This window comes from Eschrichtius robustus, chromosome 9 (assembly GCF_028021215.1).
Source record: "Eschrichtius robustus isolate mEscRob2 chromosome 9, mEscRob2.pri, whole genome shotgun sequence".
Taxonomy (NCBI): domain Eukaryota; kingdom Metazoa; phylum Chordata; class Mammalia; order Artiodactyla; family Eschrichtiidae; genus Eschrichtius; species Eschrichtius robustus.
This window is the reverse complement of record NC_090832.1, coordinates 117447197-117464730: the sequence shown is the minus strand read 5'-3', so window position 1 is coordinate 117464730 and position 17534 is coordinate 117447197. Positions and strand designations below refer to the sequence as shown.

Below are 17534 nucleotides of genomic sequence, written 5' to 3'. Positions count from 1 at the left end.
GTGGGCTGCTTTCTTTTCCTAGACTGCTCCGCTTGAAAGGAAAAGTTAATTTAAATGAATCATGCAAAGATGTTGACACAACTGAGTTTACTGCAAGCTGCTGGGGTTTCAAACTTTTCCCTAAAACCCTGAAATGCTGGTTAATTTAGTTGTCTCACCGACTGAACGACAAAGCAACCTGGGCATCTCCGGTGCCCTTTACAAAGACAGCAGCTCTGGCTCCAAAAAAACGAGACTGGTCTTGGTCTTGATGCTTTGTGTGATCAGCAAACCAAGGCAGGTTTATTGCGTAAGAAAATGCATGGATCAGCAAATGAGGCTTGTTGTTTAATCTAAAGCATCCTTAAAATAAATGTCTACCATCTATAATCTAAAGCTTAAAGCCCTGACTTCTGGCTAGGGGTTACAGCAAGGAAAAACGATGAATACATTTAATAATTATATCATTATTCTTATGTCTAATAAATTACATTTGGACAGAGGAACCATCACTTTTTAAATTGGTAATTAATGAAACTATGATTAGATTTAAAGGTATTCTTGAACATTTCAAGCCTTTCATTTTATATTCTTTTTTGTTCAAAACAACACATAAGTTAGAGTTTTAAGTAAAAAAACAATTAATGATTTCACTCCACAGTTACCTACCTTGGTACAAGTTCAATTATTGATCGCCATATATATTAAGTAACTCAGTTCCATAAAATAAAAATCTAGATCTTTAAGTAACCTTTGCAATCGGCCTCTTCGCTTTTTACGGCTGACCTCAGAGGAAGGCCTTGCCTTGCTTTGGCTGTTGGCCAAAGGCTGTTGGTATAAATGCCTCCGGTCCAAAGATTTCCTGCAGGAATGGTAATCTGTTTTCAAGTTCAATTGGAAATTTTTTTTTTTTTTTTGCACAATTTGGTAGTTAATAATGATGAGATAGATCAGAAAGTCCCTCCTATTATTCTCTGTATCTGTCTTGTGCAGTATGATAGCCAGTAGCAGTGTATGGCTACTGAACACCTGAGACGTGGCTGGTGCCTCCCAGGAACTGAATTTCTAAACGTAAACAGCCACCTGCAGCTCTTGGCAACTGTTTTGGGCAGCAGAGCTGGAAGCTCTGTGTCATCACAAGGGATCCACGCCTCAGAAATGCCTCAAAGGGCTCACTTTCCAACAGGACAGCCGATGGTCTAAGATTTTTTTGATGCAGTCCCCTTTTATACCCAGAAGTATCAAGGATCTGTACACAGAAGTGGTTGTACTTCGAGTACATGCTGATTGAGAAAACATACAATACAAAAAGCCAGTAAATAATTTCGTGAGGATCTTAAATAAATTTGGACTTTTTCCATGCCAACAGCACGGCCACGCTCCTGAGAGCAGGCAGCCAAGGTATGTGTAAGGTGTACCACCGGTTCCCTGTGTGGACAGGGCTTGCTGCCCGAATGGATGCAAGGAACCCAGGGAGTAGCTCTGCATTCACAGGCCGGAAAGCAATCTTCCAAAACTGAAAGGTGAATACGTTAAAGAGCAACTGAAAGATAAAAATAGCAAGGAGAGGGCTTCCCTGGTGGCGCAGTGGTTGAGAATCCACCTGCCAATGCAGGGGACACGGGCTCGAGCCCCGGTCTGGGAAGATCCCACATGCCGCGGACCAACTGGGCCCGTGAGCCACAACTACTGAGCCTGCGCGTCTGGAGCCTGTGCTCCGCAACAAGAGAGGCCGTGACAGTGAGAGGCCCGTGCACCGCCATGAAGAGGGGCCCCCGCTCACCGCAACTAGAGGAAGCCCTCGCACAGAAACGAAGACCCAACACAGCCAAAAATAAATAAATAAATAAATTAAAAAAAAATGCATTAGAAGTATGGGGACACCTCATAAGCAGTTAAGAAGCGCCAAAGGGTGGAGGCTCTCTGCTGGGGCATTTTGTGTGCACCCCGGCGTGCGTGACGCCCCTTTTCATCGTGGCCCTGTCATTCGGCCTCAGATCTTCGACTCCTACGACTCAGGGATCTTTCCTTCAGGAAAACAAAGTTTACTTTATCTTTGGCGCCTCTTTAAAACCCGGAACTTTTAAAACTAGAGCCTCTCAGTGGCGTGCATTACACGTCATGTGCAACGGTCAGGAGTCACAGCACAACTTGCTCTAAACACTAATACCCTCGTTTAGTCACAGATACAAAGGGGTCTCCTTCCCGATGTAGCCCCTCCCCGCCTCCCCCCACCCTGCGGCCACAGGCAGAGGCTGCGGGGTCAAGGTTGTGTCGTGGTTGCCGCCCTCCACCCCCGACGGGAACCTGCAAGGTACGTGAGAACAGCGGGCCCGCTACTGTAGCAGGAACCTCAGTCACTGCCCTGAGCCCCTTGGTTCTGCAGGTCGCGGGCATCCGCTGCCTGGCATGGGGGGATGTTATATAATCATGTTGTCTACAATTAAACACGAACTCACAGCGTGGATCTAGAGGAAAACATATTTTGTCATTCTTAAACTGTTTCTAGGGTGGTTCTACTCCCAAAAGGTATGGACGGCAAAAGGAGAAGCATTCCTTTTACTGCTGAAGTAAATCCTGAGTTATTGAAACGAAGATTAAATGCTGAACAACCTATGTATTATGCGTTAGCTTCAAATGATATGCTTACTACTTCATATGTTCAAACATCGATGTATCCCATAATTCCAGCTATTAAAATAAGAATTTCCAGTTATTGCTCTAGATGGCATTACAAGTGATTCCACGAGTACTAAACCCTGACATTCTAAACAAGTACGTTGCTCCTCAGAACGGTGGCACACATCTGGCGGCAGAAGGTAATTGCAAGGCAGGCACCGACGCTGTGTTCTGCTCCATCACTGAATGAGCAAGGATCCTTCACCAAGTAATTCATGAGACATACTAGGGCATTCCAGGAGCAACACGACTGCTGGCCCCAACATGGCTCTGCTGGTGCCGTTAGTTAAGCCAGACAGAGCGTGGACTGTTGGATGAAAATACATAGTAGTTTTTTCTGTTTGCGAGTGGGGAGCACTTGACCAAATCTAAGACTGTACATTAAGTTCCAGCTTCGTTTTTAAAAACAAAACCAAAGAGCAGCTCCCCTAAGCAAGGGCACAGAGGGACCGGCCCACGACCCAGCGCCTGCAGAAATAGGTGTTGCCATCTCCCCAGTACACTGACGTTTACCTGGATGAGGTTGGCAGCTGGGTTCCTTCTTTTCTCAAAGTGCTTCTGGCGGTGCTGTTCTTGTACTTTTAATGCAAAACCTGAGCCAAGAATGCCCTGCAACAAAATACGGAAATAGCGCTGAAAACTTTTTCCCCCCAAACACCGTTAAATAATACAAATATTTAAAAAAAACCCTCTAAGAAGAGTCTGAGAAAAGGCGAAAAGTATGCAACCTGTCCCTAAACTCATGAAAACAAACACGATTTGCTCTACTATAACACATCGGCCAACGGCAAGTAGCTGGGCAGGAGGCAGAAGGACGTCTGCCCTTCCGGAAGTCACCAGGCCCTACGGTCTCTTATGGGGTAGGAGGAGTCACCACAATTCCAAATAAAAATCACCATTTTAAAAAATGTTTTTGCATGGGCTTCTCTGTGGCATTTCTTTACGCCTAAGTCAGAGAGAATGGTCCTATCCAGTGGTGGACAGAGGGGGATTAGAACTTGGGGCTGTTAACTGTCTCGCGGATGTGGACGTGGGAGCTTTCCGAGCACTCTGACGACACGACCTGATTTTATGCTTTCCAGTCACGAAATGGTGGGGGAGGGAGTGTTTAAGGTTAATCCTCAGCGATGCTATAATTCTACACCGACCAAAGGAAAGTAACCGTGGGGAAGGACAGTTGTCCAGATGAGACAGACACACACTCAGTTTTGGAGACGTAGAAGGTTTGCCGTTTTGCGTGTGTGTCCAGTAAAGGCAAGAGCACAGGTCAATGCAAAGCACCTTCCTGTCTACCTGAGTCTTAACGGCACACTCTGAGCGTGACTTGCCCTCTTGGTCCTGGCTCACCTGTCCGATCTGGGGTTGGTAAGCGAGCGGTTCCTTCTGTGTTTATGCCAGCTTTTGGCTGGTTTGCGTCCTTTTGCGCATTGTCTCCATCTGCCAAAGTTTCGGCTCTCTGATATGGCCCCTCTTTTCAGTCTGCTTTGGTCTAAATTTGTGGCATCAAGATGCTTCGTCTCAGCCTTGAGTTGAGGCTGGCTTTGGAGTTTGCTCAGTTCAGTCTCCGGGCTTTGTCTCTAAGCCTCCACTTTATTGGTGTGCGACACGGAGCCCCTCTGCTTTCAAGTCTGGGATTTTAGTTGCTAGCTATAAGTTATTAGCTTCTTATGAAACTTCAAGGTGTCTAACCCTTAGGTTACAGCCGGGCATTTTATAAGCTCTAAGTCAGTATTTGCCACAGGTAAGGACCGCCTATTTTTCTCTTCTTCACAAGTTTGAAGTCACTCAAAGATAGTACAGGCTGCTCAAGGGGGTGATGGGTCTAATCCTTGGGAGGTGTTAGGTCTCAGTGAATGAAAACTTGGCGAGGACATTTTTGCGCTCTAGGTAACCTTTAACCTTCCTTCTCATCCTGAGATTCCACAATTCTGAGTACCTCTGTGACAATGACCAGATAATAAATAACACAATTCTGTATAAAATGCAGCTATACGACGACAGTATTGCCATTAATGAGCAGTGACCGACTCCCCCATCGGTCAGGACGAGGGGCTGCACCGTGAGATGAGGAACGGCGTCTGAGGTCTGTTCCATCTCACTCCCTTAGTGACTGTGCAGCCTGAGGTTCTCACCTCATGCAGGCTGTGACTGAGCAAACCAAGCTCTATGAAAACCTGGTCTGTAGGATCTTATGTGTAGATTTAAACAACATTTCCCTCCATTTAGAGGTTATAAAAATGGCCTTCTGTTTCCAAATCCAAATCAACTCTTAGTTATGTATAACTCCTAAATTTCTTGCGGCTCCTTAAGAGCATTTAGGAAAAATTTAATTATTTTCCTTTTAATGTCATTTTTCATGAAGTTTAAACATGTTAAGAGACTATGAAACAGCAGAATTTATAGCATATATTTATAGTATGTATATTATGTATTTATATTATATGCATAGATGTGTATAATCTACTTAGAGGAAGCATAATTTAGATTTTATAGGCATTGAGTTAGCAGCAATAGCTACCATTTTTGAGCATTCATTATATAAATATGAAGTTCAGAGTTAGATCCCTTTTGGAAAATGAAGACAGGCCAAGCCCTACAGAGCACAAACTTACCACCTGCCAAACAAACTACAGTGTGGTGAAAATCATATTGGCAGTGCTTAGAAACATTCGCTAGTAGATGGCAAATGTCGGCTGCATGTCTCCTGGCCAGACTGTGCATTACAGCAGTCACTGCACCAGCTCTGCTCATCGTCTTCTTACGGCTGCTGTCCAATCCTGCCCCACCTCCCTCCGTCCCCCGCTCAGAAACAGAAACACAAGGCTGGTAAAATAAAGCCTGTTATGTTACATATATATCCCATAAGTTACGTAAGTATATACATGTAAATATAACTTACGTGCTATTCCTTCCAGTATCCATACTGATAGATACAAAGTCTCAGAAATTGATTTTTGTTTTAACTCATTTCCTAAGATCAGATAACTTAAATTTTGAGGTTTTAAGTTTTAGAAGTGCTACATAAACACCAAATAAAAAGAAAACATGTCTTGGTCAGTATTTAAAATATTTATCCCTTGTTTAATTATAGTTAAAATACACTCCCTTCCAGATTAGAAGAGCCTATCTGTATCCCCCAGCCCTGCACTTGGCGAACAGGCTAGACAGAAAGATCCTCTCAGCAGGAGGTAAGGGGCTTCTGCAGGTGGAGAAAGGCCTGCCCCGCAGGGCGAGGTTGGGCAGGGGTCTCAGGGAAGGGGACCCCTGGTGGAGTTGGAGGTCTGTGTGACTCTGTGATGTGCGGGAGAGTCCTTCTGCTTTGAGGGAAAGATGGGGAAAGGAGCTTCTCTTTCTTGGTCCTCGGTTTCCTGGGTAGAAAGACCTCAAACAGGGATGGGCCACAATCCACCTCTGACTTTTCTTAGCAAAGTGCCAATATGTTCTCCTAATTTCAATCTGACACCCCTGCTGGCCCGCGGGTGCACAAGACATAACGGCATTTCCAGCCACCTTGTTTTATTAAAGGTATGCGGGAGCCACTGAGTCTTTCATTCAAGTAAGAACTCAGTACCTAACGTGAGGCTGCAGTAAAAAGATCCACGGTGAAGTCTACCTTGCTTGGCACTGTTAGGGCGTGTTCTATGCAAGCAAGATGTTCAGATCTCCAACATGTATGAATTTAATTTGCATATAAAATTGTAATCACTTTATCGGGAAACCTTTACAAGAATGACCACTTAGTCTCTGACCCTTAACCTAACAGCCACACAATTGAACCTCCTGTGATGGTCCACGGTCTCAGGATGGAGTCAGGGAGTCAGTCTCGCCGGGCGGAAGCAGCAGCACCCGGAGGTGGGTTGACCTTCAGGCCAAGTGGCCCAGGTCTTTACACCTTTGGACACTTATGTCTGCTCACTTCTTACCCTTTTCTTTTCCCTCCCTTGCTGTTACCTCTTCCTGGTCTAATGTGTGTTCTATCACCGTACTTCTACGTTGCTGTCTATAGTCCTCAGAGGTATGAAACCACAGAGCTCAGTTTACCAGACATTTCTCTAAATTAAGCAAAGGTTATGAACGAGCCTCGAGGCTCTCCTGGGAGGACGGCACATACACGGGTGCCCATGGGAACAGCCCAGAGGGGGGAACAGCCCAGAGGGGGCCTCCTTCCCTGCCTGTAGTTCTTCGAGGGATCACACGGGTTGTTACATGTGTGGCCTCAGGATAAGTATAAACACAACAGAGGCAGATCTTTTGTGCCATTATTTTGGGAAAAGAGCACGAGACTGCATTTTACTGTTTCTAAAGGTATTTTCCTGTAGGGAATCTGGTTACTGAGTGGGTCTCCGCCCTGGTCTGAATTGCTGAGGTTGCCAGATTCAGTTGACTCTGGATAAGTGAGACGCTTTTTGGACTCTGCTTCATTTTGTCACAGCAGGAAACACACACATCATGAAAATTTTCTTTGTGACGAGCACCTGACTTAACGTCATTGCTCTTAACAGATTTTCTCTGGGTGTGATAATTTTTCCTACCTGGTATTGATAAAGAAATGTACTCAGGGTTTCTGTTACGGGCTGACTTGTGTCCAAAATTCATAGGTTGTAGTCCTAATCACCAGGACCTCAGATGTGACCTTATTTGGAGAAAAGGTCTTTACAAAGGTGATCAAGTTACAGTGAGCTCATTAGGGTGGGCCCTAACCTAGTATGTCTGGTGTCCTTTTTTTTTTTTTTTTTAAATTAATTAATTAATTAATTAGTTTATTTTTAGCTGCGCTGGGTCTTCGTTGCTGCACGCGGGCTTTCTCTAGTTGTGGCCAGCGGGGGCTACTCTTCGTTGTGGTGTGCAGGCTTCTCATTGCGGTGGCTTCTCTTGTTGCAGAGCGTGGGCTCTAGGCTTCAGTAGTTGTGGCACGTGGGCTCAGCAGTTGTGGGTCACAGGCTTAGTTGCTCCGTGGCATGTGGGATCTTCCCGGACCAGGGCTCCAACCTGTGTTCCCTGCACTGGCAGGTGGATTCTTAACCACTGCGCCACCAGGGAAGCCCCCCTGGTGTCCTTTTAAGAGGAAATCTGGACACAGACATGGGCAGAGGGAAGATGATGTGAAGACACAGTGATCAGACGGCCGTCTACGAGCCCTGGAAGAGGCCTGGCCACATCCTCCCTTGCAGCCCTCGGAAAGAACCAGCCCTGCCAGCTCCGTGATCTTGGACTTCCAGCCTCCAGAACTACGAGACAACAAAGTTCTGTTGTTTAAGTCAAGCCTACCAGTCCGTGATGCCCTAGCAAACCAACACAGTCACACGTGGGTAGCACATGACAAACCCGGATTCAAAGCGGGGTCTGATGCTGTGCTCTCGCGTGGTCTCTTGGGCCCCTTCTCTGCCCTTGGATGGTCCGGGGTGCAACCAGCTGGTCAGTCTGGAGCTGAGCACTGGCCACGGGAAGGACAAGGGGTCCCAGGCAGAGGGGGAGCCCCGCAGCTACAGGCTGTGGTGCTGAAGGCCCCACCCCCTTGGCTCCAGGGAGGGGTGCCCCGGGGTCTCTGCAGCAGAGGCTGTGACGTGAGTCAGCCTGTGTCTGGGGCAAGACCGAGGCTGCTGTTCCCTAAGCGGGACGGCGGCCACGGCTCTCACAGTCCTGCTTGTCGGCTCCTCTCCAACAAGGGGAAGCCAAAAGTGAGATCTTGGGGAGGGGGGCAAGTTGTAATATTCTGACCAAGTGCCTTTGAAGACACAAGAGGATAAAACAATCAGAAAGGAAGGCTTCATCCAGTACGGAGAAAATAATCAGAAGCTTAAGAGAAGGTAAGTGTGTTCGTCATTCTGATAAGAAACTGGTTGTTAGCAAAAATCAATGATGACACAAGGAATAAATCATCTGACACATTGAAAACCCTTTTAATTCGTATGCTTTTCACTCAAGTGGATCCGAGAGGTAGATAGTCCACGTGGGCACATGCATCTCTTCAGGCGTGCACACCTTATGCACCTAATGGGAGCCATCAGTTTAAGAGGAGGATATCTTTAAATCTTGACACATATTTTCAATGTATTAGTAGCCTGTTGCCTGAGAGGTGGTGTGGCCTGAATTATCATTTGGTCCTAAAACCTCAGCTGCTATAAAACTCTCGGGTTAAGCGACTCCAAGGGAAGACCATATTTTATAAATTATCCAACTAGATACATATAGATAAGTCAACATTACATCAGAAAAATGATATTAGTAAACGATATAGCTATGTTCTAGGGCATACCGTTTTGTGAAAGCTCGTGCTAATAAACCACCAAGATTCAACTGAAAGTGCTTAATTTTTGCAAAGATACTCACAGCAGGAAGCGCAAAGAAAGAAATGCCCAGGAGTGCAAAGCCTGCAGAGAGCAGCCTTCCCAGCCAGGTCAGGGGGGTTTTGTCTCCATAGCCAATTGTGGTCAACGTTATCTGAAAACAAAATAAATAGGACGTGCAGCTTAAGTACTTGAGAGGAAAGTCAGGACTCATGAACAGGAGGCAAAGCAACGTTTCCACTAAATCATCATTCAACCAGTCTGGTTGGTGCATTTTATTACTGTGCTTTAATTTTCCATGACGCATAACAGAACTTCTCTTTGTTTAAGGAAGGGAATAACCTACATACTTGTTCCTCCGTTGTAACACAATTTTCCATCTTTTCTAAGTGCATTCAAAGAAAGGCTATATTATATAGTAAGTGGATAACCATCAGTGATACAGAAATGATAGCACTATGGATTTAGGACTGGATCAGTACACAAAACAATAATTTATGTTAATTCAGGCTGTCCATTTATTTCTTTGGCGGGCATTTCCTGAAGGTCTGGTGTGTGCAAGGTATGTGTTTTGATTTGTAGTGGAACAAAAATGAGAGGTACATAGCCCCTGTCCTGAGATATTTATGGCATAAGAGGGGAGATACGTCACACACAAATCATTAAAACGCAGAATAGGGCAAGACAGGTATTAGGATGAATGCACGAAATAATTTGCTGCTCAAATTCAAAGAAGAGATTATTACCAGCTTGGGGTATTGAAGAAGCTTTGTTGGGAAGATGTCATCATACCCAGGCTTTGAAGGAGGGGTAATATTTTGAGAGGCAGAAATGATAGTTATCTAGGGAGGGCAAACAGGTGACCAGCTGCACAGCGGTGAAATAAACAGGGTGGGTTCTGGAACGTGTATTCAGTTGGGCCGGAGCACAGTGGGTCTGAAGAAGAGGCTAACCAGCTACGCTGAAGCTGGACCAGGGAGTATCTTTGAAAAATGATCCCTGGGTCATGTCTCCCCAATGGTCAACTGTCCCAGGGGCTGCCCACGTGCCTTGGAAAAAAGCCCCGGCTCCGCTCCAGGACCGACGAGGTTCTCCCTGATCTGGCAGAACGATGGGGCAACTGAATCGGAACAGGGGGAGTGGGGCAGTACGGGGTGGAGAGTAAAGAGATGCGCTGAGAGGAAGTTCAATAGAAGCGTGTCTGAGAGGAAGGGGAAGACGAAATCTACATGACTTGAAAGTTTCAACTGGGAAGATGACTGCCCCATAAATAGAAATATGATAATGAGAAAGACGAGGGTTTGGAGCAAAGAAGAAGAGTGGCTTTCAAATGAGGGTTTTTAAACTATCAGTATGACGCTGATCTAGAAATGTCTGAGCAACGCATTAAGAAGGAGAGCTTGAGTCTTGAGAGAGATTGAGGTTGGCGTGAAATCTGGGTTTTGGAATAGGGCACTGAGCGACCCTTTAAGCTCTGTGAAGAAATGACGTTGCAAAGGGTGCAAAGAAGGGGCCAAGGGCACCTCCTCAGGAGACACAGACATGTAAGGGACGGATGGGAAAGGAAAGTCAGAGGAGAATACGGTTTTTCAAAAGTAGGAGGACTAGGAATGGGTTATATAAACGGAAACTCAATGAAGAGAGTTTCACAGAGGACCAGGTGAGCCCTGATGCCACAGGCTCAGGGAAAACAAGGAGAATGAGGACTGAGAAAAGATGTGGACACAGAGACAGGGGTCACTGGTGATTTCTAACAGTGGTGGTTTTGGGCAGGTTGTCCTCCCCGGGCTTTGAAGGAGGGCCAATAAGTTGAAAGGCAGAAATGGTGGAAGAAGAGACACTCTATGATGGAGACCCTCCAGAAGCGCTCGGCTCAGCTGACCACCCCTTCCTAGACCCTCTCCTCTCTCCTCACTTCTGTGGTTTTCCTCTTACATCTTTGGCGGCTCCTTTTACGTGGCTCCTCTTACTCCAGCCAATCTTCAAACACTGGATTCTTAAGCTTTGCTTCTGGGTCTTTTAAAAATTCTGTTCTTCTCAGGACTTCCCTGGTGGTGCAGTGGTTAAGAATCCGCCTGCCAATGCAGGGGACATGGGTTCGAGCCCTGGTCCGGGAACATCCCACATGCTGTGGAGCAACTAAGCCCGTGCGCCGCAACTACTGAGCTTGCGCTCTAGAGCCCGTGAGCCACAACTACTGAGTCCACGTGCCACAACTACTGAAGCCCACGCACCAGAGCCTGTGCTCCACAACGAGAAGCCACCACAATGAGAAGTCCGTGCACTGCAACGAAGACCCAACGCAGCCAAAAATAAGTAAATGAAATAAATAACTTTATAAAAAAATAAAAATTCTATTCTTCTGTAACTTTCCTTCCCCCTGTCCCCTCCGTTCTCTCTCTTCCCCAGCGACGTGAAATGCTCTCATGGGTATAAATACCATTTTTATGCTGAACACACTGAGTTTCTACCTCCAGGCCAGACCACTCTTCTGAGCTCTGGATTCACACATCTGCAGCGGGTAATTCTGTTGGGATGCTGCACAGTCATTTAAATTGAACATGTCTAGGGACTTCCCTGGCGGTCCAGCGCTTAAGACTCCACGCTTCTCCTGCAGGGGGCGCGGGTTGGATCCCTGGTCGGGGAACTAGGATCCCGCATGCTGCATGGCCAAAAAAATAAATAAAGTAAAATAAAATAAAAGCAGGTGTTGTGAATTAAAGGATGTGAAACAAATAAAAAAAAAAAATAAACTGAACACGTTTAAAACAGAAATTGCATCATCCTAAACCCGCCGCTCCCCCGATGACACCCCCTCCTGGTCGAGAGCCCCACCGTCCACCGTGCCGCTCCATCAGAAGCCTCGGGGCACCGCTGCTGCCCCCTCCCCGCAGGCGTCTCTCTGAGTCCCTCAGCAGGTTCCGCTGCTTTGATGTCCCCAACCCCACTGCCTCTCTCTGTCATCACGGCCACCACCGCAGGCCGGGCTGCTAGAGCAGCCTCTTTTTTTTTTAGACGATAATCATTCCAGGTTTATTAAGGAATGGTTGACATGCGTCACTGTTTAAGGTGTATGGCATGATGGTTTGATTGACACGTACTGTGAAATGACGACCACAACAGGGTTAGTGAAAATTCATCATCTCATAGAGATGCAGAGAAAGAAAAGAGTGATGAGAACTTTTAGGCTTTACTCCCTTAGCTTTCCTGTATATCATATGGGAACGTTAACTACAGTCACCACATGGTCCTAACACCCCTGCTACTAGTTTATCTTATAACTGGACATTGGTGCCTTTTGACCACCTTCCTCCACTCCCCGCCCCTCTCGTAACCACAAATATCATCTCTTTCCGTGGTTTTTTTTTGGTAAGCTCCCACATATAAGTGAGATCACACAGTCTCTGTCTTTGTCCGCCTTGTTTCGCTTGGCGCTCAAGGTCCATGCACGTAGTCGCGGACGACAGGGTTTCCTCGTTTTCATGGCTGAGTAGCACCGTCGTGTATACACCACACCTGCCTGCACACTCACCGCCGTGCACCGAGGCTGCCCCCGTGTCCTGGCTCATGGGCATCGTGAGCCGCCGTCTCTCAGTTGCTCTTTCTGCTTTTGCTCTGGCCTCTCTCAGTTCCTTCTCTGCACACCTGCAAGGGCTATTATTTTCTTACTCCTCTCTAAAAATCCTTCAATGGCTATTCACCAAATTCAGAATAAATTCTAAGCTCCTAGCTATGGACCTCATGACCTGGTCTCTGCCCAAGTCTCCAAGGTCACCCTGGTTCCCCCTTGCTCACTGCACTTCAACTACAGTGTCCTTTCAGCTCCTCCAACGGGCCAGGCTCTCCTGCCACAGGGCCTTTGCACACTCTGCTCCCTCAGTCCCCAGTCTTCCTGGGGCTCCTTCTCATCCTTCAGGTCTTATCCAAAACACTCTGTCCTCAGAGAGGCCTCCCCTGCCCACTGTCCACAGGCGGCCTCTGGTCTCTCTCTGTCCTACTCATTTCCTGTCAGCACTTATCATGAGGGGTAGTCTACTACTGCTCTACTTTCCTCTGGGGAGGGGTCCTTCTTTCCTCTACTAGAAGGAGGGACCGTGTCTTTATTCTTTATTTTCTCTCTAACATCCAGCATGATGTTTGCCACCAGAGTAAGAGGAACTCAATAAATATTTAGTAAATAAATAAAGAATTCTTTCAAGAACATTGGCAACAGAGTGAGAAATATGGGGCCAGAACTCCCAGAAATCTCTGACGTGAGTGGGTGCTTTCTAGGATGTGTTTGTGCCTGTCTGCAGAGAGGCTGAGGCTGAGGAGGGGAGGGTGGGAGCTTTATGATGGGGGGGTACCTGAGGAGGAGGGGACACAGGGTCAAGGGCACGGTGGAGGGTTAGCCTTGGCAGTGTGAGAGGAGGGCAGGGCTGGAAACGCTCAGGCCAGTTCCCGTCAGCAGTGAAGGACAAGGAGGGTCACCTGTGGGGAGCAAAGGGCCTGGAACAGGAAAGGCCCAGGCTGTGAGGCTGTGAGAGGGAACTGGCAGTAGAACCCAGCAGCCAAGTGAATCGGATGCCACCAGCAGTATGGGTAGAGGATTCTCAAAGGAATTCCTTGAGATTGCAGAAGCAGCATTCCTGGCTCCATTTTATTACAGGTTCCTAATTTTAAATATGTGGGAAAGATTTTAATCTATTATACCTTTTCTGCAAGATAGCTTAATCCTTTCCAGTAGTTTATTAATAATAATAAAGGGAAGGAGAAATGTCATGGTTTGGTCACAGCAATAACTTTGCATTTCTCCGTCTGCTTTCCATTCCGATCACACATCTGAGCCGTTCTCCTTGGCTCAGTGCTCAGAGTGGGTTTTAACCCGCTGCCTCAAGACACAGTAAAGGGTGCCACACCCTCCTTTGAGCTCAGGCTGTCTCTCTTACAGGGCAGCCGGCGGGGAGATGAGGTGTCACGAGCCCCGAGAGCCGCCCCTGGGGTCCCGGGGGATGGTGAGGACCCCGCCCACCTGCTCCCCACGCCGCCAGGGCCTGGGCTCTGCAAGACTTGGAGCTACCAGCTGCCCAGCTTGGTGGCAACCGCTTCCTCCGCCCGCCTGACTTCACAGTCTCTGGGGTGCTGCTTGGCTGAGGGCGGAGGGGCCTTCTGTTGCCAGGCGAGGCTCGGGAAGGATCCAGCAACAGGGTGTCAGGGAGGGGGGTGGGGGTTCCTTCGTTTCCTGCCTGGAGGGCAGATTGTTTCGCTTCTCGTGGCTGCAACGAGGACAACTGGGCCTCCTGCTGTGAACAGTGGGCATCACACTGACCCACCTGCTTGATGTGGCTGCCAGCTTTCTAAGGCAACGATGGCTGCATTCGCCCAAACCCTCCCAGGTGAGGCCTGCAGGAAGGTCACTGATTTCTTGACTTTCAGGTCAGGCTGTCCTCGAGGTGCCATGCTGCAGCTGTTACGGCTCTCCTCTGGTCCAAGCACCTGGCAGGCCCTGTGAAGGGTTCTGAGCTGCTCTTTGGCACAGGAGCTGGGGCTCAGCAGTGCACCCACTTCTGTCTTCCAGAAACCACGAGAAGCTCCGGTGGCTGAGAGGCAGTGATGGTTTCATTTGGATGTCAAGTCAGAGGAAGGTCGGCTCACACAGAGCCCCGAAGACACCAGCTCCTCGGGAGCTCCTGGAAGGAACACCTGCTTGGTAGTCTGTACGTGTGATCTGCAGGGCTTGGCGGAAATCGCGCCTGGAGGAAACCCACTGTACTGGGTGTAATTCCATTTTTGACGACTTCCAGGGCTTATAGGAGCTATGCTGCTTAACATCTGCTGGATGGTGAAATTTAAAAAAATTATGTATTTATTTATGTACATATTTATTATCGATTCCTACTCACTGACTTTTTTTTTTTTTTTCTACTCATTGACTTTTGACCATGGTATTGACAGTATCATTGGAAAGGTCATGAAGTTTTGAATTTACTTTGAACAATTAAAAGATAAACTTTAAAAAAGTTCCAATATCTCTTTCAGTGCAGCTTTAGCGAAGTGATACTTGCATTGGGCAAGAGGGCGCACTGACTGTCACACTTTATGACCAGAGGTGGAAGCTGGCAGGCCAGCCTGACAGGACAGACCAGGACGCAGAGGGACAGGCCCGCTCGACCTGCTGCTGCAGCAGCTCAGCTCAGCGATGCCCGTGGTTCATGCTGTCTCTGCAGGTGGGCGTTTACTGGACGATGGTGTGGCGGGTGGGAGCAGCTCAGATACAGTTTCGCCCTCCTGCCCTGGAACTCAACTGCAGTCATGCAGGTGAGAAACGGTATTCTCTGAAAGTCGGTGGGTTGTGAATATTGGCATGAAGGTGTAATTGTGGTGGCAAAGTCGGAGGTCAGCTCGGCGCACCTTAGTGGGTTCAAGCATCAAGCATTTCTTCCTCAGGAATAATACTGCAAAACAAATGCAAATTCGGGCCCAGGCTTTCCTGATTTTTTTTTTTTCCTTTAATGAGATGGCAGATGCTGTGTTCAGATGATAATTTAAACACTGGTTGGGCTACAGTTATTTGTTTGTTTTCAATAGCAGAATTAATTTGAGACCAGGAGATATAAATTTTATCTTCTTTTCTTCAAGCAACAAATCAACAAACTTTTATTGGTCTGGTTTTGAGGATACAGTCACGAATAGTAGTTTATAGCTAATGCATTCATGTGAACAATTAAGAATATACTATCTGTAGATTTCCACATCACAGCATAATTTCCCCCTAAGGGGGTCTTTTTAAAAAAATTATTTTTTATTTTATTTTTTCTTCCAGTTTTACTGAGATATTATTGACACACAGCACTGTATAAGTTCAAGGTGCACAGCATAATGCTCTGACTTGCACACATCATGAAATGATTATCTTACTAAGTTCAGTGACCACCCATCATCTCATACAGATACAACATTAAAGAAATGGAAAAATACTTTTATTGTTTTAAAATCTCTGAGGATTTACTCTGTTAACAACTTTCATATAAAATGTACAGCAGTGTTCATTATACTTACCGTGTGGTACATCATATCCCTAGTACTTATAGCTGGAAGTTTGTACCTTTGACCACCTTCATCCAATCTCCCCTCCCCTCCACTCCCCACCGTCTGGTGACCACAAATCTTATCTCTTTTTCTATGAGTTTGTTTGTTTTTGAGGTCTAACTGACCTACAACACTATGCTAGTTCCTGTTACACAACATAGTGATTTGGTATTTCTATAACATTTCAAAATGATCCCCACAATACGTCTAGTTATGATGTCATCATACAAAGACATCACATAGTTACTGGCTATATTTCCCACACGGTACCTTTCACACCTGGGACTCATTTATTTGCAACTGAAATTTGTACCTCTCCATCTCCCTCACCTGTTTCTTCCCTCTCCCTCCCCTCTGCCCTCTGGCAACCACCTGTTTGTTTTCTACATCTGTAATTCTGTTTCTGTTTTATGTTTGTTCATTTGTTTTGTTTTTCAGATTCCACATATAAGCGACATCATACAGTGTTTGTCTTTCTCTGTCTGACTTATTTCACGTGGCATAATGCCCTCTAGGTCCATCCATGTTGTTGCAAATGGCAAGATTTCATTCTTTTTATGGCTGAATAATATTCCATTGTATTTATGTACCACATCTTCTTTCTCCATTCATCCACTGATGGGCACTTAGGTTGCTTACATAATTTGTAAATAACGCTGCTATGAACATGGGGTGCATATATCTTTTCCAATTAGTGTTTTTGTTTTCTTTGGAGTGGAATTGAGGGATCAGTGGTAGTTCTAGTCTTAATGTTTTTTTTTTTTCTGTTTCCTTATTTATTTTCATTTTGGATGATCTGTCCATTGGTGTAAGTGAGGTGTTAAAGTCCCCCACTATTATTGTGTTACTGTCGGTTTCCTCTTTTATAGCTGTTAGCAGTTGCCTCTTATGTATTGAGGTGCTCCTATGTTGGGTGCATATATATTTATAATTGTTATATCTTCTTCTTGGATTGATCCCTTGATCATTATGTAGTGTCCTTCCTTGTCTCTGGTAACATTCTTTATTATAAAGTCTATTTTATCTGTTATGAGTATTGCTACTCCAGCTTTCTTTTGATTTCCATTTGCATGGAATATCTTTTTCCATCCCCTCACTTTCAGTCTGTATGTGTCCCTAGGTCTGAAGTGGGTCTCTTGTAGACAGCATATATATGGGTCTTGTTTTTGTATCCATTCAGCAAGCCTGTGTCTTTTGGTTGGAGCATTTAATCCATTCACGTTTAAGGTAATTATCGATATGTATGTTCCTATGACCATTTTCTTAACTGTTTTGGGTTTGTTTTTGTAGGTCCTTTTCTTCTCTTGTGTTTCCCACTTAGAGAAGTTCCTTTAGCATTTGTTGTTGAGCTGGTCTGGTGGTGCTGAATTCTCTTAGCTTTTGCTTGTCTGTGAAGCTTTTGATTTCTCCATCGAATCTGAATGAGATCCTTGCCGGGTAGAGTAATCTTGGTTGTAGGTTCTTTCCTTTCATCACTTTAAGTATATCATGCCACTCCTTTCTGGCTTGTAGAGTTGCTGC

At 46.1% G+C, this 17534-nt stretch overlaps 1 protein-coding gene across 1 annotated transcript in view; it reads right to left on the bottom strand.

Moving 5' to 3' along the window:
* KCNQ5 (potassium voltage-gated channel subfamily Q member 5) overlaps window positions 1–17534 on the bottom strand; it is a 569051-nt gene that overhangs the window by 78619 nt on the left and 472898 nt on the right. The window contains exons 6-7 of the mRNA XM_068550907.1: window positions 8989–9099; window positions 3172–3267 (exon numbers count right to left, since the gene is read on the bottom strand). Of these exons, the coding sequence (XP_068407008.1) occupies window positions 3172–3267; window positions 8989–9099 (207 nt within the window). The remainder of the gene's footprint in view (window positions 1–3171; window positions 3268–8988; window positions 9100–17534) is intronic.